At 43.8% G+C, this 21,585-nt stretch overlaps 1 protein-coding gene across 1 annotated transcript in view; it reads left to right on the top strand.

Moving 5' to 3' along the window:
* LHX4 (LIM homeobox 4) overlaps positions 1–21,585 on the top strand; it is a 138,821-nt gene that overhangs the window by 90,360 nt on the left and 26,876 nt on the right. The window contains exon 2 of the mRNA XM_069232080.1: positions 1,569–1,740. Within this exon, the coding sequence (XP_069088181.1) occupies positions 1,569–1,740 (172 nt within the window). The remainder of the gene's footprint in view (positions 1–1,568; positions 1,741–21,585) is intronic.

Raw genomic sequence — 21,585 nt, 5'->3', positions numbered from 1 at the left:
CACTGCTAGGCTTTCCCTGGTGGCCCTGAAAAGAAAAAGGTATGTCAGAAAGTCCTTGCTAAATAGTGTGGATGTTCTAGGTACTTTGACCAATGACCCAACCTCAGGTGGTTTCTACTGACAGAAGCAGTGTATTTTCTACCCAAATATACACTGTGGTTCATCTGACTCTAAATAGAGCAGATGAGATAAGAGTTTGATTGACAGGGTACTCTGCCACATTTGTGGCAGAGTAACCGGTTTACCAAACTATAAATATACCCAGTAGAATCTACACTTAGCTGAACCGGAAACTGGGCTCAGATAGACAGTCAATGTGATTCTATGTGAGCAAGGAGCTTATGCAGACCCCAGTGACCTCTCCCACAGCAAACCCTCCAGTTGTCCATCGTCAGTTTCCTCAGTGCCTTCTTAGTACTACTCCGCAATCATCTCACTGCTGCTTTCTTGCTGATGATGGACAATTCTTTGCAGAACTCCTTTACATTTAGTTGGAAGCCTCGTGAGGCCTACCAGACTGGTGCTTCACAGACTACTTAAGCCCACTTCAGTGGAACTCAGTACCACTCCCCCCATTCCCTCTCACTGCCATTCTCTCTCCTTCAGCACTGAAGTCCTCATGGCCTTTCTCACTGATCTCCTCCTGCACTCTTAACTGACAAGACACAGTGCCCTCAAGCTCACTCACCCTCAATGACTCGAGGTATCCTCATTAACCTTTGCGCCTAATTATTCAGGCAGTTGCAGTTGGTTGGCACTGCCACTCATGTTTGAGGACTTTTCATTATCAGGCCTTGTCCCAGAAGAGTGTGAGAGACGAAAAAAAAGAAAACGGGGTGGTAAGGAAGGATGAGAAAATGGAGAAAAGGAGAAAACAGGGATGAAAATAACCTGCGAGAGTGACAAAAAGAGACACAAAGATTAGGGTGGTAGAATAAAGAGGAATGATGTGGAATCAAGACTAAGCAGCCTTGGTGTTCATCAACCCTGTCTCTTAACAGCTCTGGGAGTGGACTCCTAAAACAAAAAATGAATGAATGACTCTTCTCTTGTACTTTTCATACAAGTCAGACACTGATTAATGAACCGGCTTCCCTATTAAAACTACATCTTATTCCTCTCTGCTTAATTTGCTGAGGGAAAAAAGAAATTCAAAAGCTGTGCTCTTTAACTCTGTGTGTGGAATCTTTTGGGAGGGTGGGAGATGCAGTCTGTGTGAACCTACATTGACGCTGAGTTTTTTTGTCTTCATTGTTCTCTCTTCACCTTCCACCCACCCTGTCTTGTTCTCCTGTATATGCACTCTCTGTTCTCCTACTTTCTGTAAATCTCTCGAAACTCTCTCTGTACTTCTCTTTACACTTACTACTCTCTTGGTACCTCCTATCCATTTTCTCTGTGGGTACCCCTCTCTACGATCTAATACTCGGTCGTACCCCCACACTTTACCCTCGGTACATCCTTCTACGCATGCTCTCACTGAACATCTCCTCCCCTTTGCTTCTCTCTCTGTACCTTCGTTCCCCCCCTGCTTCCTTCACTGCCTCCTCTGGATCCCCTCTGTACAGAGATCCCTCAGTGTGCCGGCTGCAGCCAACATATCTTGGACAAGTTTATTTTGAAGGTCTTGGACAGACACTGGCACGGGTCCTGCCTGAAGTGCGCAGACTGCCAGGTGCAGCTGGCAGAGCGGTGCTTCTCCCGCGCAGGCAGCGTCTACTGCAAGGAAGACTTCTTCAAGTAAGTACCCGTTCCTCCGCTCTACTCACTTACCACAACACGAATAAAGCGTTGTAGGCTTCATGTCATCGCTTCACATACCATTACTTCTCCGTGCCATTACCGTAACCGCTTCTTCCTAACACCGCAATACCGTACCTTTTGCCCATTCACTTCAACCTACCAACACTTCAACTCCACATCCCCAACTCTATCCCTAATCCTCACCTTATCCTAAATGTAATTAAATATTGTTTTATTTAAAAATGAATCCTATTGGTAGTTCTAAGTATTATTATATTGAATACAATAAAAGGAATACATAAATTACTAAAAACTTAGTCTAGCCGGAATTCCAACCCTCAATTATATCATGTTTAATAAATTAAATGAATAATAACCACAAAACTAAAGTACACCAGATAATATAAGAACTTAAATATTAGTAATAATAACCCTATTTTATACTAAATTACATTTATTACATATGCTAATCATATTCTTTATTTAAATATATAGTAAAGTTTATACAATCTTTAAGCCTAAATTATACTTAACAATTAACATTAGTCTAAGCCTAATACTAAGGCTAACCTCAACATAAATTATTCTACATGATTATCACTTAGATAACTCCCAATTAAATTACATTAAGTTACATTAATACTACCAGATCCCTTAAATACATGCATATTAAATAAAAAATAACAAAGTGAGTACCATTAAATTACTAAATAGTATTACGACTTAAAGTATTAAAGTCCAGATGCTTTGACTGAAGTAATAGAATGTCTCAGCAAAGTCACGTTAAAATGTAGCGTAGGTAATCGGATGAAAATAATGGTCTGATAAAGTAATGGGGGTAAAGTGGGGCACTGGCAACATAGGTGTAAATCCACGATCTGCAGCCCAGTGTAAAGGCTGTGTGTTTAACTAGTCACATTCATCCATTAAACCATTCCTCATGCCTCATTTTCTTATCGATTTAAGAGAGTAAACTGATGTGTGCATCATATATGAAGACCTACATTCATGTTTTCCAATTAGTTTCAAACGTCTTCACTGCTCTGATTTGTCAGGAAATAGTGGAGGTCTGCGGATGAAGCAGAGGTCCCGGGGGAGTAGTGGGGAGGGACCACAACATATTCCAAAGGGAAGTTAAGTGGTGGGATAGGTGGGGAGCAGCAGCACGCTCTGTTTTGTGTGTACAAACGGCTTCAAGCATGCCACGACATGTCATATGGATATGGTGCTCTGAGCCAATGCTCCAAGCAGAAGCAATACTCCAGGATAAATGCTAAAGTGTTGTGAGCGTTTATTGAGTCAGACACTTGAGAGAGCATGAGAGCTAAGAGTCAGTGAAAGGTTTTATGCCTGTTTTTGTAAAGGTGTACACTATGGCTACATAGATGTGTACAAAACGTTGCATGCAAAAAGGGACTCAAAACAACAAAAGCACAAATTAGCATTCATCTAACTGGTGCAGCTCTGCGTAGACTCTGGATTTCCATCTGTGATCAATTTAATCTTAACCAGGGTGCCACTCGCTAACAAAGGACATTTAAGGGTACATTCACTAACATCTGGGCAGGCATTCACGTGGCAGAATGTAGTGCTGCGATGCGCCTCACACCACGTGCGGGCTTCATTAATGTATAATAAATAGATGCTACTACTATGTTGCAATGTGTTGCACTGAGCCAAGTGTCCCCTCCCACCCCAAGCGAATCTTTAGTAAATATCCACCTTCATGCTCTATAAAACCTAAGTTAATTGGTTCCCTGTACGATGGAAACGTACACTTGGGACTGGGAATGGGTAGGGCATAGGGAGAACAGTGATTCTGTCTGGCAGAGGCCTATGATTCTCAATCTGTTAACTCCCACTCTCTAAATGCCCCATCACCGCTCTGTCCTCACAAATCTAGTATTGCACCATCCTGTGTGATTTCATCCCCAAGAATGTCCTTCCTTCTCTGTACATTGAAAACAGATCTCAGTTGTCATCGTGCGGTGTCTCTGGTTGGATTACTGCACAGCCCTTTATCCGGGTGCCCTAGCATATTTTTAAAGTGATCTGCAGATCATTCAGAAAGCTGCTCGTTCACTTTTTTCTCAGGGTGAGCACATGGAAACATATTTATCCTAGAATGTTTTACATCAGCTCCTTATTGCACAGTGCATTGCATTTAAAAAGAACACTCGCTACACGAAATAAACAGTACAAGGCCTTATTGTGATGTGTTTCAACGTTATGTCCAACTTTGCATGAATTGCATTTTGAAGCGGTTTCCTCCCCTTACACCTTTTCAATGTCTGTAATGCAGTGGCAGTTTGGTGCACTTGGCTTTGCTGCTGGTGCATCTGTAGACTGCTCAGTCCACCTGGAAGCAGCAGGTTACCAGTACAAAGAGTGGACATAAATGTACAATTGTGTTGTGATATGAAAAAAAGCCAAAGTGAACAAAAACTCAGGCCCATTTGCTGAAAGTAAGAGATAAGTGGTGAAATCCAATAGAGGAATGTGCTGAAATTAGTGGGAGAAAAGTGCTGGCAAGGATCTGAGTAATGCGCTCATATCACAGCTAAGCACGGAAAACACGCTAGGAAAAGGGATGTCTGGAAAACACAACAGCGCAATACACTGAAATGAACAAGTGCAGTGTTTCGTAACCTGTGTTCCGGGGACCCTGGGGGTCCGCGAAACCTATTCCGCGAGTGTTTTTTTTAAATGCAATGCACTGTGCAATAAGGAGCTGATGTAAAGCATTCTAGGATAAATATGTTTCCATGTGCTCACCCTGAGAAAAAAAGTGAACGAGCAGCTTTCTGAATGATCTGCAGATCACTTTCAAACTGAAAATTTAAAAGGTTCTGTAAATGTGAAGTAATTTGAAGGCTAAAAATTGTTAGCATCTTCTGATGAATTTGTGAGAGCAGTGCAAGTGCATCAAAGAGAATACAGTATGTATGAGGAATGGTCTCAATTCAATTTAGAAAACTTCCAACTTTCCTATTAAAATTTGGATTTTGTTATATTTGTTTGTGAATTTAATAACATATTTAATCATTTGTGTATTTGTTTGATGAATGTATGTTGCTTGATTTTTTGTGTATTGCTTTTTGGTCCAAATAATTGCAAATGCTTAGGCCAGGGTCCTCGGCTTCCAGTAATGAGTAGTTGAGAATGGGGGGTCCCCAGATTTGAATGATGTTTCAATGGGGTCCCAGAGTTCCAAAGGGATAAGAACCACTGAACTAGAGGGAAGTGCGGAGGTGAGTTAGGGAAAAGTGTAAAGTAACATCCTGAAACCTACAAAAACTCTTGAAGCATTTGGCAACGTGTTCACACAATTTACAGACAAATTTTTAAAATGCTAAGCAGGGCAAAAACTAAGTATTGAACCAGACCAGAGCCTGTTCCAGGGCAGTTATATAGTGAATTAGAAAGAATAGACATTTGAAGGATGCCATTTATTCCACTCGGTGGCATACAAGTTTAGAGATATCTGCAGTTTTCTTTACAGTGAAAATTGCAGTGATATATTGAGGAGGAAGGCCTGAGGCCATCCGGGGTGTGTTTTTTTTTTAAACTGTGCAGTGACATAGCAGGGTAAACATGCCTGGGTGTTCTTTATTCCACGCTGTGATACAGTGAGACTGACGGGCTAAAACTGCCTTGTTTCGTCCATGCAATGTCACAGTTGGATAGAAGAGATAATACTAAACCTGGATATTCACATTGGACTCTTTCAGAAGACTTTTTAACAATAATAAATACATTTCAGCCATCATTTTATTTTAAAGAGTGTCAATCAGTCTTTGTAACCACTAAAATCATGTTAAGCGATATATTCAAATTTAAAGGGTGTAATCTTCATACACCAAAGAAACAAAAAGTGGCCGTAAACACCCAGACAGCATGAAAATAAATATTTCATAATCCAAACTGAAAATTGCTAATAGATTCTGTGAAGTCAGATCCTTAGGGGGGCTCCTTATTCTCCAGTAGCCCTGTTTGCATCATTCATTACAAAAGGCAATGCTCACCCTTAACAAATACTTGTCCTACGTTATGCAGATTTGTAGAGCACATTATCACCCCTGGATAGTATCCTGGTGCTCAGCAGGTGTGAGTCTAATCACACCTTGGGCCTAGTCGGACTACTTAAAAAAAACAGGTTTTCAGATTGCCGCAGAGAAATGAAGAGGAGACTCTTATGTTTCATGGCAGGTCCTTCCATACGTTTAGAGCGATCTGGGAATAGGCTTGATCACTGGATCTGGTTTTGTGTATGCTTGGGATGAGTGCAAGTAGGAGTCAAGCCAAGCAGAGGTGTCTGGAAGATTTGTGAAAGCAGATGCGATGGTTGCGGTATGCTGGGCCAGTGTTATGTAGTACCTTGAAAGTGTGGGTGCGGAGTTTGAATTCTGCTAATTTGTGAATGGAGTTCCAGTGGAGCTCCTACAGGTGTGCTGTGATATAACTGTGTTGTGGAAGGTTGAGTGTGATTCTGGCTGCCGAGTTCTGAATGGTCTACAGCTTTCTGGTGAGTTTTTTGTTGATCTTGGCATAGAGGGTGTTCCCTTAGTCCAGCTTGCTTGTCACCAGGTGTGTGTGACAGTTTTCTGGGTGCTGACTGGAAGCCATTTGAGAATCTTCCTCAGCATCTTCAACGTATTGAAGCATGAGGCAGTGACAGCATTGCCTTGGGTGGTCATGTCAAGTTTACTGTAGATAATAATCCTGAGGTTCCTGGCATAGGAGGTGAGGGTGGGTGTTAGTCCTAGCTCTGTTGGGCACCAGGTAGAGTCCCACAGTGATGTGCTCTTCCTGAAGATCCCAATTTAGATTTTGTCGGTGTTCAGCTTTAAATAATTGGTCTTCATCCAGTAGGCGATTTCAGTCATGCCGGAATTGCACTTGGTCCAGGTGCTAGGTGTTTTGTCCATGGGGGAGAGAACGAGTCGCATGTCGCCGTGTTAGGACAGGACACGGATGTCAATGGAGCGGATGATACTGGATTGAGGGGTCATCTATGCGTTCGGGAGGGTCACTCAAGGAGGATCCTTGCAGAGCTCCGCAGATGAGATGAGACGAGATGTACAGTGCCAGGATGACTTGGCTGGTTCCTGCCAACTAGGAAGGAGATGATTCATCAGAGTGCATGTCCTTGAATTCCGATATAGTGTAGTTGTAGGATGAGGATGGGGTTGAAGACTTTCGAATGCAAGGGAGAGGTCTCCTTCGTCCAGAGTCATGCCAGCTGTGGCAGGGTTATCCCCAAACTTTTGGCCTTTCTCCTCCTATTTTTCTGACCCTCTTTTTGTTGGCTTTACAACCTTGAGCACTTTACCACTGCTGATCAAAGCTAAAATGCATGTGCTCTCTCCCCTACACCTTGTTATAATTGGCTTACACCTGTTTGGGTTATTTAATATACCTGTAGTTCCCTTATAAAGTGGTATAACATATACCCAGAGCCTGTAAATTAAATTCTACTAGTGAGCCTGTAGTGCAGATTGCGCCACCCACAGAAGTAGCCTTTCAAGGTTGTCTCAGGCCTGCCACTGCACTGGCTGTGTGTGCAGTTTACTGCCACACCTACTTGGCAAGTCAAACTACTTGCCAAGGCCTAAACTCAATTTTTGCTACACCTATGTCACCTCTAAGGTAGGCCCTAGATAGCCAGGGGGGAGGGTACTGTGTATGTAAAAGGTAGAAAATATGTCTTTATGTGCTCAATGTCCTAGTAGTGACAAACAGCTTAATTAGTTTCTCACTACTGTTGAATGCTGCTTCCCTCATAGGATTGCATTGGAAATACCCTGACATATGTCAAATTTGTATCTTCTGATCTTTTGGGAATAGCGTGGGCATGTTTAATATGTTTGGAATTGTATTGAGAAATACCGCTTATTGGTGTAGGTGGATTTTTCTATTATCATTGTAGAAATGCCGCTTTTTTTAAGCTCTGTGCTTATGACTTGTGCTTTGTAGCCTGACTCCAATCCACGGCTGGGGCAGAGTGACAGCTCCACTTGGTGCATACTTGCCAGACAGCCATCACACAGGAGGGTCTGGGTGTGACAGAAGAGGCAGCTGCATATTGATAGTCTTATTGGGCTGGGGAAAGTGAGGGCCGTTCACACCTTACATGTGAATAGACTGTGCCCTGCCTTCACACAATGGACTGATTACCCCCTACTGATGTCTGGAGACAGGGCTGGGTTGAAAGGGTGTTATGCTTCACTTAAAAGAACTCTTGACTTTAATCCCTGAAAAAAGGCATTTCTGAATATATGTAGAGGGGCTGTAGTCCCCTGATTTTTAGAGCACTTTTGGAACTGGGACCAGTCCCTTTCAGAGGGACTGCTAGACTGCACAAGGACTCATCTAGACTGTTCTTCTTTTGTTGCTCTGCTGCCTGGTGTCTACTTGATGGCCCAAAGGACTCATCTGGATTGCTTTTCTGCTTGTTGCCCTGCTGCAAGCCGGTTCCCTGATTTGGTCCTAGTGGAGACACTATGTGATCTTGACACCAGATGCTGCTGCAAGGAACCACCTTAAGGACTGACCTGCTGTTATGCTGACCCGTGGCCTGCTAGGCCACTAGAGGGACTTCTACTTTTGTTTGCAAGGAGCCTATGTGCTGGACCGCCTGCCCTTTTTTTCTGTGTGCCCCCTCAAATGTCTCTCCAGGAGCCCAGTGCGGGGAGAGCGCTGTGCAGCCTGCTCCTCGACTTCGGCTTTATCCAGTGCATGGGGAGCACTTCATTGTTGTAGATATCTAGCGCATGGTGAGCTCCTCATCTTGTTGTCCTCTCCTCAGTGTTGATCGCTCCTTGTACTGTCTCAACTTAGTGTGGGAAGAGCGCTTCCCTGCACCTCGCTCTGTTTTCACTGGCCAGGCTCCTGGGGAACATAGGGGCCATGGCCCAACAAAGAAGGACTCCCCAAGGGCCCCAGGATGATCCGGAGACCTGTCACACCCTGCCTCGCCCCTCCAGGAGGAGAGAGAGCCCCTGGTGGAGAGGGATGGCGCCCCCCCCCAAGACGAGCACTGTGACACAGAGAAGGAGCAGTGCCCGTGCGTTTGCTGCCTGCTGGCGCCTAGCTATAGAGACCAACTGATGCCCTTCTCAAAGAGGCCCCGCCTAATCAAGGAGAAAGGGCTGTAATTATCCGAGCGCTGCAACACAAACTTGCGGGCAACAGCCCTTTTTGGAAGTCTACTTGGGGTGGAGATTGGGGGACCAGGTAGGTTTTCACCTCCCCATCTCTTACACTGTGTGTGACCCCACCATCTTGTGGCATCTCTTTGGGGGCATTCATAACCCAGCTGGCAGGACGGGACGGGAATCCTTGCCGGAGGTCCTGTTCCTGCTAAGCCGGTCATTACTGTAATTACGGTTGTAGGCAAGCAGTGGTAACTGCTCCCTAAGGTTACACATTTCTGTCTTTGTTTATCCAAGGAGCACTGTAGCGCTAGGTCTCAGGAAAAGACTACTAGTGCTATTTTTGTTTCACTGCACTCACTAGGGTAGGAGTGAAGGAGCTCCTGCACCGGGCTTGGTGGATTTTGATATTTCTACCACAAACTGACTAGAAAGAGTGCAGATGCCCTGTAACCCTCATAGAAGAGGTGCCGGAAAGATCGCTGGGTGTTTTGCCTTTATATTTATGCCCTCATATTCTGCTATGCATTATTGTATGACCTGACTTAGGATCTATGTCATGCTTGCCATGTCGGGGGCATATGTATTTTTAAGCCTTGCCTTAGATGCAGAGGGAGGGTATGTTTATTCTGATCTCTGCAATATAGGAATGGTTTCTGCTACATGCAGTCATGATGGTGATGATATGACCACTACTTGCTTAGCAGAGTATTACTGATTTATGTCGTTTAGGTCTATGATGCTTTGTGTTTATGAAATACAGTTTATTTTTTAATAAGTTGTTGTGGAGTTTCCTTTTGTGGTGTATTTATTGTGTCACTGGGTTGTGTGTGTTGTGCAAACGCTTTAAGCATTGCCTCTGGGATGAGCCTGACTGCTCGTGTCAAGCTACCAAGGGGGTGAGCAGAGGTTATTTTGGGTGTGTAGCTCCCTTGCCCTGACTAGAGTGGCAGTTCCTACCTGGCCTAGGTTTCTACTCTAGCCAACCAGGAGCCCCATTTCTAACACAAACTGAACAGTGTTGTGTTGGTCGTTGAGGTATTCGATGAAGTATCTATTGATGATTTTCTTTAAGACTTTGGCCAGAAATAGTAGCAGGGAGATTGGTCTGTAGTTGGTGAGCAAGGATGGGTTCGCAAAAGGTTTCTTCAGCAAAGGAAAGACAGTTGTGAGTTTCTAAGCATCTTGGAAGGTTGCGGAAGAGGTGGAGGCATTTAGAATGGATGTGAACATGGCGTTAATGGGTTGTAGTCCTCTGGAGTAGGCGTTTTAGGGGCATGGGTCCGATGGGGCCCCTGAGTGGATGGACGTCATGGTGGCGGCGGTTTCTTCTGGGGTGATGACTGGCTATGAATGTGGTTAGCATTGGTTCTTTGGATAAATCAGGAGGTGTCTGGCAAGGTCTGTCGGGTCCGGTTGCGGGTTATGTTGCAAATTGAGGTGATTATGTTCCTGAACAATTGAGGGAGATTGCAGCAAAGGTCCTGCAAGGGGGTTCTTGCGTTGGAGGTGGCTGCTGGGGAGGTGAAAAAACTTTCACAATGATAAAGATTTCTTTCCTTCTGTTGGTGCTGGCTTCAATGCGGTTCGCCAGAGCCCTGCGTTTGGTGGGCCGGATCATTTGATCCTAGGCACCTATTTTCCTCCCCTCCAGTTAGCTCAGGCATGTTGCTTTTCAACAGATTTGAATATACTGTTCTAAACTTTTCTTCCTGTAAACCTGTAAAAACAGATGTAAACATATCCCTGATGTATTGCTCTGTCGTTTGTCTCAGACTTTCCTCTAGGATTGCAGTTTGCAGGATCGGTTAACATTTTGTCCGTTGCTAAAAGTTTTGTGCTTCACCTTCTCACAGTGGTAGCTTATACAGTATTAAAAGTGTCATAAATTCTAGTATTTCAGAATATTACATTTTGTAATTGACCATTTCATTATGCAATAGACTTTCCCCTAACTGTGCTACATGTGATCGACTGATACATCCATCATCACTTCCTGTGTTCCCCAAGACGAATTATGGCTTTTCATATATTGTTCACAACTATCTTTTTATAACGCCTCACCTGCTTTAATGAATACATTTGCAATTAGGGGCGTCCTTTCTTCCTCAACAGTCTGAATGAATACAAGATGGCAAATGCTGCACGAAGCTGAAATGAACTAGGACACACGGCTTTATGGCAGCTTGTGCTTTGGGGTGTTGTGTCACAGCCAACAAAGTCACAGAACACACAGTTGATACTGTGCACGGCAGCACTACACTCCAACAGAGATCATACAGATCCCTAAAAGCCATGTGCCTGTGTCATTCCAGACAGCTGCAATGCACCTCTACTGCCTGATGGAAGGAGGACCTTGCCTGGCAATAACGGGGAGTAAACCCCTGCGCAGACCCTAACATTAAAGGTACCTTTAGCAGTAGGATGCACAGTCTATGATCCCACAAGTATCCTCCGCATATAGGATATACACAGGGTTTGCAATAAGAAATTAAGCTGAGCAGAACACCACCAACACGCTAGAAATTTGACTACCAGTTCAATGCTTTCACACTGTCAGGCAAACATGTTTTGAATTCTTTTTTCATGTAATAGGACTGAGACGGGAAGTGTGTCACTAGACTGGCATCACTCCTTAGCTCATACGATAGAGCTCTACAGGTTTTTGCTACCGGAAATATTACCCTGCTGCGCACACTTACCATCATAAACAAGTGACAACCCTTTGGTGACTCCAGTCTGAATAGCTAAATGCATCACCAGTGTCTGGTCTGCTTCACTCGCTCATCACTTCCCCTCGGGGTACCCTAACTGCTGAACACTGCTGTACATATGCCATATTTCTGCCACTCAAAGGCAAGCACTCCATTAACTTGGCACACATTAGTTGGCATCGATAGCAAAACCGCAGAGTTCAGCCACACCATTCCCGCCACCAGCCTGACACACAGTGTACTCCCCGCTTCAGACAATCAATTTGGTCATAGGCAGGAGGGGAAAAAAACATCTCTCCCCCTGGCTGTAATGCTCTGGCCTCAATAGTCTGTGACAAAACAGCAGAAGCCATTCCAGACCTTTACCACACTTGGACTCCATTCTGTCACTGGCACCACAGTGCGGTCTTTTAGGGAAAAGATGCATTTGCCTTTGAGGTGATTTCTGTTCTCCTTGTCCCTTTTCAGACGCCAGTAGGTAACACCGCTACTAATTAGTAGGAGGTTAAATACAATAATTATATCATTGCATCTATATGGCCCTCAATTAGGCAAAGTCACTTTGGAAATCTATTCTGAGCATAAAATATTGTGCATATTCTTACTACGCTTTTCTCCCTGTGTTGAAGTCACTGTATAGCAAACTATGACTGTCCTTGGCGAACTATCATAGAGAAGATAGTAATTAAGACCCATGGTCCTTAGATTTTTACCAGATATGTCCAAACCTGAATTCTACCCGATCAAAGCCACCAGTTACAAAATCTGGAGTGGAAGAAATTGTACGTGGCATTTGTCTATCCACAGACAGTGTGGTACATTTGTCTGAGTGACCAGCCTAAGAAAAGCTTCGATGGGCTCTAACATCACATGTGAGGAAGATGTTTGTCCACAACTTAGAAAGGGTGGGTGGGGAAAACTAGAATCACTGAGCTTGATGGTGTGCCATATTGGTTTTATCCAGCATCTCTGTAAGGTATAGTAAGTGGGGAAATGCTTATAGTAATGGGTGGCCCTGTAAGCAGAGACTGTAGGGCACATTTGCCCCCTAAGGGATTTATTAAGTGTACTGAGAAAAGGAGGAACGGGGGGGGGGGGGGGGGGGGGCGAGAGACTGCAAATAAACGGCTAAACCGTATAATATATGAATATCGACTTTTCGAGTTGAAGATAGTAGATCTATACTTGCCTATGAATACTTACAGTCACAATATATTGGCAGCCTGTTTTCGAACTACAATATTTTGGTAGCACAATATTTTGTTCTTCATATTCAGACATACGACTCTGCTAAACTATTGGCCGTCTATAATGAGTGCATATGGCATTTTTGAGAGTTGGCAGATTGACTGCTTATTGTTTACTGGCTATGGCTTTTATCTCCCAAGCATCTTAGCAGAAATAACTTGTTTTGGTTAGGTAGGCATGCTGGCTTCCTTGTAACTACCTTACCCAATGCTTTGGGAAGCTTCACTTACATGTTTCTTGCTTCTAGGCCACCAACGTTATGATGCCAACAGTGAAATGCAGACAGCAGCTGAAATACAAGGGCCAATGTCTACTGATCCTCCAAAGAGTGCACCTCACCCTGTGATTTCACATAAGAGCCCAGGTGCAAACAGAAGTGCATGGGTGGATCGTGGGGGAGGTTATGGCCTGAGAACAAAAGGAAGTAGCAGAGTGGCAGACCTGATGCTGAAATTCGGGACATTTATGCTAGTCTAGAAGGAGAGCCTACTTGCTGCCCGTAGACACTGCACCATGTTGGCCTTCATGTTTGTAAACTGCCTGCAAGGGACTGAAGTTTGTGTTGAGTCAGGATTCATCTGCTTCACGAGGTTTGTTTTTATAGCGCCAGGACACAGCTGGACACTCTGTTCTGATGTCTCATTTATTACCAAAATATTCATATTTTTCTTCGATTTTAAGAATCAGGTTAAGTAATTTTAATATTTTCCAAATTAAATCAATATGTTTTATTTACTCCCAATTTTCAGGTTGCATTTTTGTTATTGAGCAACTACATCTTGCCTTGCTTGATTTTTTTCACCTTTCGATGCTCACTTTAAAGCATCACTAAAATAAAAGAGTGGGGGTTCTGTGTCTTATAATGGAGTGTTAGAACCTTGTTTTACTGGAAGCTGACGTGACTTAGGAGTGTGTTAGTAAAGCTGATGCATTAGTGGATACCACTACCCAAATAATCATTCAAAAAATTGGCAGGCCGACACCTTATATGTCCCACATCGCCAGTGTATGTTCCCTAAAGAAAATATATGGAGGCAAATAAGACAGTGAAGATAGAAAGCTGCAACAATCCATCCATTATTGAAATATTTTTATAAATCGACCAATGAGGACCTGAATATTTCCCCTCCTTAATGAAAAAAACAAGTAATTTAGAGGACAATGTCTACAATTAAAAACATCCCAGAAGAAGAAGAATGGAAATAATGGAAAGATGGAGTTCACATTCCCATCGCATCCACACAAGATTAGGTCAGCACGACTCCAGGCACTGACAAAGAACCAAGTGAACTGAACCCAATTATTTAATGTATTCAACAGGGATGTGGGGTAAGGTATTGATTCATACATTCTAGGACATTTGACTAATTTAATAGAGGAGTTACTACCAAGAAAGACTTTAAGAGCATTCCAGTTGAGCTCATATTTGACACATTTAGCTTTGTATATAGCAGTGGTGGCCTAAAATACAAGATATTGCCTAGAGGAGCAGCATCTAAAACGTCTTGTTTCGTTTGACTAAAATGACAGCAAAATCTTACACCTTTCTTCAGACATTTCTCATTGTCAACGATGTGCAAAACTAAAAAAAATACAGGCAAACAGCCATATGGTCTTTATGTTTGAAGCAGCTAATAAGAGGGACACTATTGACGATGTACTGATAGACTTTGTTAACTTTTGAAAATAGAAGTGATGTTGTATCATAGAGTGGAGGGTGACCATGATCCAACTTATCCACTTTTACACTGCTGAAATAGCTTATTAGTGCAGCTGCAATAGTCATCTGTTGTAATTCCAGATAGCAAACAAATCATGGAGATGGGCAAACTTATATCTTAAATAAGTTACCCTTAGGTTGATAACCGAAGCCCTAAATCCCATCAAAAGATTTCTACAAGCGATCATTTCCACCATGCAATACATCCGAAACATCTGAAGCTATCGGTTATATGCAAATGCACAAAAAGTATCTGCCAACCAAACCTAATGTGCAAATCATACCAATGGCGCCATGGTTGAACAGGAAGTGAGTAACGAAAAATAAGGCCTTCTTAAAATAAATAAGAGAAATGCTTCATTGCTAAAAAGAAACAACTGAAGTCAATGGTCAACAGGGGGTAATTCATAAAACAGAGTATGCTTAGTCCAGAGATTTAGGCATCTATGATATACGACAAATTGAATTGATCATGAGAATTAAATGCAGTCAAGTGGCATTCTGGACTGACCCTATCTAACCACCTTTTGAGGAATCCATTTTTCTCTGAGCACCAAACCTAAGGCAACCTACTTAGTTTGGGGGTTCAGAGGCACTTCTGCACAAATACTGCCTCAAAAATGTTACGAATCTAAACATAGCCATGAAATACACTTGAAGATTTTGCACATATTTAGTAGTCTTCTGTCTTGCATTGGGCATAGTCCCCACATTTTGGATGCACTTGTTTTTCAAGGCAGCATGCAGCAGGTGTCTATGTCATTTTCATGCTGTGATGCTTCTTCTATGCCAGATTTCTATCTTTTTTTCTTCCCCTCTAACTGTATCATTTGCTGTTCATATGCAGCTAACATAAACTGAAACACCTTGGTCAGTGACTATGAGGCTCAACATGGTTTGAGCCTCATGCACATCCAACAGAAACCTGATATGGTGACCCTATGTGATACAGACTATAAGATAAAATTGTGCAGTAATGTTATTTGGATGAAATACACAAGGTTCCTCTACCCTAGTTGGCTTCAGGGAAAACTCAGACAACAAATAACATGTTAGGAGAATACTCTTCTTTTCACGCTTCGATAAGTGAGCATTTATTTGCCTGACTGCAGTACCACCACTAAACCCGTGGTGCACCCAGACTGCTCCGGTTTGAAGAGCGCCTAGAGATGTGGTACATATGGAAAATGTCACTTACCCAGTGTACATCTGTTCGTGGCATTAGTCGCTGCAGATTCACATGCTGTGCATAGTCCGCAGTCTGGTGTTGGGTCGGAGTGTTACAAGTTGTTTTTCTTCGAAGAAGTCTTTTCGAGTCACGAGACCGAGGGACTCCTCCCACTTCGGTTCCATTGCGCATGGGCGTCGACTCCATCTTAGATTGTTTTTCCCGCAGAGGGTGAGGTAGGAGTTGTGTATGCTAATAATAGTGCCCATGCAATGGAATAAATACGTATGTACAAAATGAAGGTTTAATCTAATATATTTACAAATGTACAAATGTTCGAGATCTACTTCTAAACGGCTACAGGCTCCCGGGGAGGAGGGTGGGCGCATGGGAATCTGCAGCGACTAATGCCACGAACAGATGTACACTGGGTAAGTGACATTTTCCATTCGGTGGCATGTGTAGCTGCAGATACACATGCTGTGCATAGACTAGTAAGCAGTTATCTCCCCAAAAGCGGTGGTTCAGCCTGTAGGAGTGGAAGTAGTTTGAAATAAAGTTCTTAGTACAGCTTGACCTACTGTGGCCTGTTGTGCAGATAACACATCTACACAGTAGTGTTTAGTAAATGTATGAGGCGTAGAGCATGTTGCTGCCTTACATATTTCGGTCATTGGAATATTTCCTAGAAAGGCCATAGTAGCACCTTTCTTTCTGGTTGAATGTGCCTTTGGTGTAATAGGCAGTTCTCTCTTTGCTTTAAGATAGCAGGTTTGGATGCACTTTACTATCCATCTGGCGATACCTTGTTTTGAAATTGGATTTCCTGTATGAGGTTTTTGGAAGGCAATAAATAGTTGTTTTGTTTTCCTAATTTGTTTTGTCCTGTCAATGTAGTACACTAGCGCTCTCTTGATGTCTAATGTATGTAGTGCTCTTTCAGCTATTGAATCTGGCTGTGGGAAGAACACTGGTAATTCCACTGTTTGGTTTAAGTGGAACGGTGAGATAACTTTTGGTAAGAATTTTGGATTTGTTCTTAGAACGACCTTATTTTTGTGTATTTGAATAAATGGTTCTTGTATGGTAAACGCCTGTATTTCACTTACTCTTCTTAGAGATGTGATGGCAATGAGAAATGCAACTTTCCACGTTAAGTATTGCATTTCACAAGAATGCATGGGTTCGAAAGGTGGACCCATGAGCCTTGTTAAGACAATGTTGAGGTTCCATGAAGGAACAGGTGGTGTCCTTGGTGGTATAATTCTCTTTAGGCCCTCCATAAACGCTTTAATGACAGGTATTCAAAATAGGGAAGTTGAATGAGTAATCTGCAGGTAAGCAGATATTGCTGCGAGATGTATTTTTATGGAAGAGAAAGCTAGATTTGATTTTTGTAAATGTAGGAAATATCCTACTACATCTTTTGGAGATGCATGCAATGGTTGGACTTGATTATTATGGCAGTAACAAACAAATCTTTTCCATTTACTTGCATAGCAGTGTCTAGTGGATGGTCTTCTAGCTTGTTTTATGACCTCCATACACTCTTGTGTGAGGTTTAAGTGTCCAAATTCTAGGATTTCAGGAGCCAAATTGCTAGATTCAGCGATGCTGGGTTTGGATGCCTGATCTGTTGTTTGTGTTGTGTTAACAGATCTGGCCTGTTGGGTAGTTTGACATGAGGTACTACTGACAGGTCTAGTAGTGTGGTATACCAAGGTTGTCTTGCCCATGTTGGTGCTATTAATATGAGTTTGAGTTTGTTTTGACTCAATCTGTTTACTAGATATGGAAGGAGAGGGAGAGGGGGAAAAGCGTACGCAAATATCCCTGACCAATTCATCCATAGAGCATTGCCTTGAGATTGCCGGTGTGGGTACCTGGATGCGAAGTTTTGGCATTTTGCGTTGTCTTTTGTTGCAAATAGGTCTATTTGAGGTGTTCCCCAAATTTGGAAGTAAGTGTTCAGGATTTGGGGGTGAATTTCCCATTCGTGGACCTGTTGGTGATCCCGAGAGAGATTGTCTGCTAGCTGGTTCTGGATCCATGGAATGAACTGTGCTATTAGGCGAATGTGGTTGTGAATTGCCCAATGCCATATTTTTTGTGTTAGGAGACACAACTGTGTCGAGTGTGTTCCCCCGTTTGTTTAAATAATACATTGTCGTCATGTTGTCTGTTTTGACAAGAATGTATTTGTGGGTTATCATTGGTTGGAATGCTTTCAACGCTAGAAATACTGCTAACAATTCTAGGTGATTTATATGAAACTTTCTTTGATGTACGTCCCATTGTCCTTGGATGCTGTGTTGATTGAGGTGTGCTCCCCACCCTGTCATGGAAGCATCTGTTGTTATCACGTATTGTGGCACTGGGTCTTGGAGAGGCCGCCCTGTGTTTAAATTTGTACTGTTCCACCATAGAAGCGAGATGTATGTTTGGCGGTCTATCAACACCAGATCTAGAAGTTGACCCTGTGCATGTGACCATTGTGATGCTAGGCACTGTTGTAAGGGCCGCATGTGCAATCTTGCGTTTGGGACAATGGCTATGCATGAGGACATCATGCCTAGGAGTTTTAATACCATCTTTGCGTGTATCTTTTGTTTTGGATACATAGCTTTTATCATCGTGTGAAAATTTTGAACCCTTTGTGGACTTGGAGTGGCTATCCCTTTTGTTGTGTTGATTGTCGCTCCTAAGTATTGCTGTGTTTGACACGGCAAAAGGTGTGACTTTGCATAGTTGATGGAGAAACCCAGTTTGTAAAGGGTTTGTATAACATAATCTGTGTGGTGTGAACACTTCGTTCGCGAGTTGGTTTTGATTAACCAATCGTCTAGGTACGGGAACACGTGTATTTGCTGCCTCCTGATATGTGCAGCTACTACTGCTAGACATTTTGTAAAGACTCTTGGTGCTGTTGTTATTCCGAATGGCAACACTTTGAATTGGTAATGTATTCCTTTGAATACGAACCTTAGGTATTTCCGGTGCGAGGGATGTATCGGCATATGGAAATACGCGTCTTTTAGATCTAATGTTGTCATGTAGTCTTGCTGTTTCAGTAGTGGTAATACGTCTTGTAACGTGACCATGTGAAAGTGGTCTGATTTGATGTAGGTGTTTAGTGTTCTGAGATCTAATATTGGCCTCAGACTTTTGTCCTTTTTCGGTATTAGAAAGTACAGTGAGTAAACTCCTGTGTTCTTTTGTGTTTTTGGTACTAATTCTATTGCGTCTTTTTGCAGTAATGCTTGAACTTCTAGTCCTAGAAGGTCTATATGCTGTTTTGACATGTGTGTTTTCGGTGGGACGTTTGGAGGGAGTTGGAGAAATTCTATGCAATAACCATGTTGGATAATTGCTAAGACCCAAGTGTCTGTTGTTATTTCCTCCCATGATTTGTGGAACTGGCTTAGTCTTCCCCCCACTGGTGTTGTGTGAAGGGGTTGTGTGACCTGTGAGTCACTGTTTATTTTGAGGGGTTTTGGAACCCTGAAACTTTCCCCGGTTTCTTGGGAATTGGCCCCCTCTGTATTGGCCTCGAAAGCCACCCCTTTGATATTGTCCCTGGTAGGTAGGTGGTCTTGTTTGTGAGGTGCTGGCTTCTGTGGCTTGACCTCGAAACCCTCCTCTGAAAGTTGTTTTGCGAAATGTGCCAAATGTGCCTCTGCCATGCAGGGAATAGAGTGCGCCCATGGCTTTGGCTGTGTCAGTGTCCTTCTTTAATTTTTCAATTGCAGTGTCCACTTCTGGGCCAAACAATTGCTGTTCATTGAACGGCATATTGAGCACTGCCTGTTGTATCTCAGGTTTGAAGCCAGATGTGCGCAGCCATGCGTGCCTCCTTATTGTCACAGCAGTATTTATTGTTCTTGCAGCTGTATCTGCTGCATCCATAGAAGAACGTATTTGGTTGTTGGAGATATTTTGTCCCTCTTCAACCACTTGTTTCGCTCGTTTCTGGAATTCTTTGGGGAGGTGCTCGATGAGATGCTGCATCTCGTCCCAATGGGCCCTGTCGTATCGCGCTAGGAGTGCTTGCGAGTTGGCGATGCGCCACTGATTTGCAGCTTGTGCTGCAACCCTTTTCCCAGCTGCATCAAACTTGCTGCTCTCCTTGTCCGGAGGTGGTGCGTCGCCTGATGTCTGCGAGTTGGCTCTTTTACGAGCTGCTCCTACGACTACTGAATCTGGTGTCAGTTGTGATGTAATAAAAGCAGGGTCTGTGGGCGGTGCCTTGTATTTTTTCTCCACCCTTGGAGTTATTGCTCTGCTTTTAACAGGCTCCTTGAAAATCTGTTTAGCGTGCCTTAGCATCCCCAGGAGCATGGGAAGGCTTTGATAATGGCTGTGGGTGGAGGACAGGGTGTTAAAGAGGAAGTCATCCTCAATAGGCTCCGAATGTAAAGATACATTATGAAATTCGGCTGCCCTAGCTACCACCTGTGCATATGCTGTACTGTCCTCAGGTGGTGAGGGTTTAGTTGGGTACGACTCTGGACTATTGTCCGATACTGGAGCATCATAGAGGTCCCATGCTGCCTGATCATCCTGGCTCATGGTGGTATGAGCTGGTGATTGTGGTGGAGTCTGTGCCGGTGATACATGAGTTGACTGTGGTGGAGAGGGTGGTGGAGTTACCCTCTTTACCACCTTTGCTTGTGGTGGCTTGTCTTGTTGCTGGAAGTCAAGTTTCCTTGTCCTTCTGATTGGGGGAAGAGTGCTGATTTTCCCTGTACCCCTTTGTATAAAGATCCGCTTTTGCGTGTGATCTACCTCTGTAGTTTGTAATTCCTCCTCAAATCTGTGTCTTTTTAGTTGGGAGGACAGTGATTGTTCCTCTGAGTAGGAACTGGTTTTTGGTTTGGTTGCCGGGTGTTTTGGCACCGAAACCGTGTCTTTAGTTGTTTTCGGCTCCGACGAGATCTTTCTCTTTTTCAGTGCCTTGGCCTCTCGGTGCCGACCATCTTCGGTGCCGCTATCTCTGTGCCGAGCAGCTTCGGTGCCGCTGTCTCTGTGTCGAGTAGCTTCGGTGCCACTATCTCGGTGTCGAGCCTTTTCTGCACCACTTTCTCGGTCCCGAGAGTGTTGCGTGCCTGTGTCTCGACCGGAGTCGGACGACCTCAGCACCAGCTCGCCCTTTTTCGGTGCCGATGGACGGTCACCTAATTTATGGGTTATGCCATGGCCTGTTGGCAGTGGCGTCCCCTGGGCTTTGTCTGTTTTTTCGTGTGATCTTTCTTTCGACGTCTTACTCACGGTTGGTTGCTCGTCGACGTCGAATTCTTCGGAATCCGATTCGCGGATGGAAAAAGTTTCTTCTTCTTCCTCCTCCTCGAACCCTTGTTGTCCTGTCGGCGTGGAAGCCATCTGCAACCTCCTGGCTCTTCGGTCCCGGAGCGTTTTCCTCGACCGAAACGCGCGACAGGCCTCACACGACTCTTCCTTGTGCTCGGGGGACAGGCACAAGTTACAGACCAAATGTTGGTCTGTATAAGGATATTTACTGTGGCATTTAGGACAGAATCGGAACGGGGTCCGTTCCATCAGTCTCGATGTTGCACGCGGTCGGGCCGACCAGGCCCCGACGGGGGATCGAAAATACCCCGAAGGGTTACCGGAGCTCTTTAAGGCTCGGTGTCGATTTGCCCTAACTATCCCGATACCGAACTAAACAATACCGACGAATTTTCCGTTGATTCTGACTAACTTTCCGACCCGAAACACGGAGCGAAAAGGAACACGTCCGAACCCGATGGCGGAAAAAAAACAATCTAAGATGGAGTCGACGCCCATGCGCAATGGAACCGAAGTGGGAGGAGTCCCTCG

Source organism: Pleurodeles waltl, chromosome 4_2, assembly GCF_031143425.1.
Source record: "Pleurodeles waltl isolate 20211129_DDA chromosome 4_2, aPleWal1.hap1.20221129, whole genome shotgun sequence".
Lineage (NCBI taxonomy): Eukaryota > Metazoa > Chordata > Amphibia > Caudata > Salamandridae > Pleurodeles > Pleurodeles waltl.
This window is presented reverse-complemented; position numbering and strand designations above follow the sequence as displayed.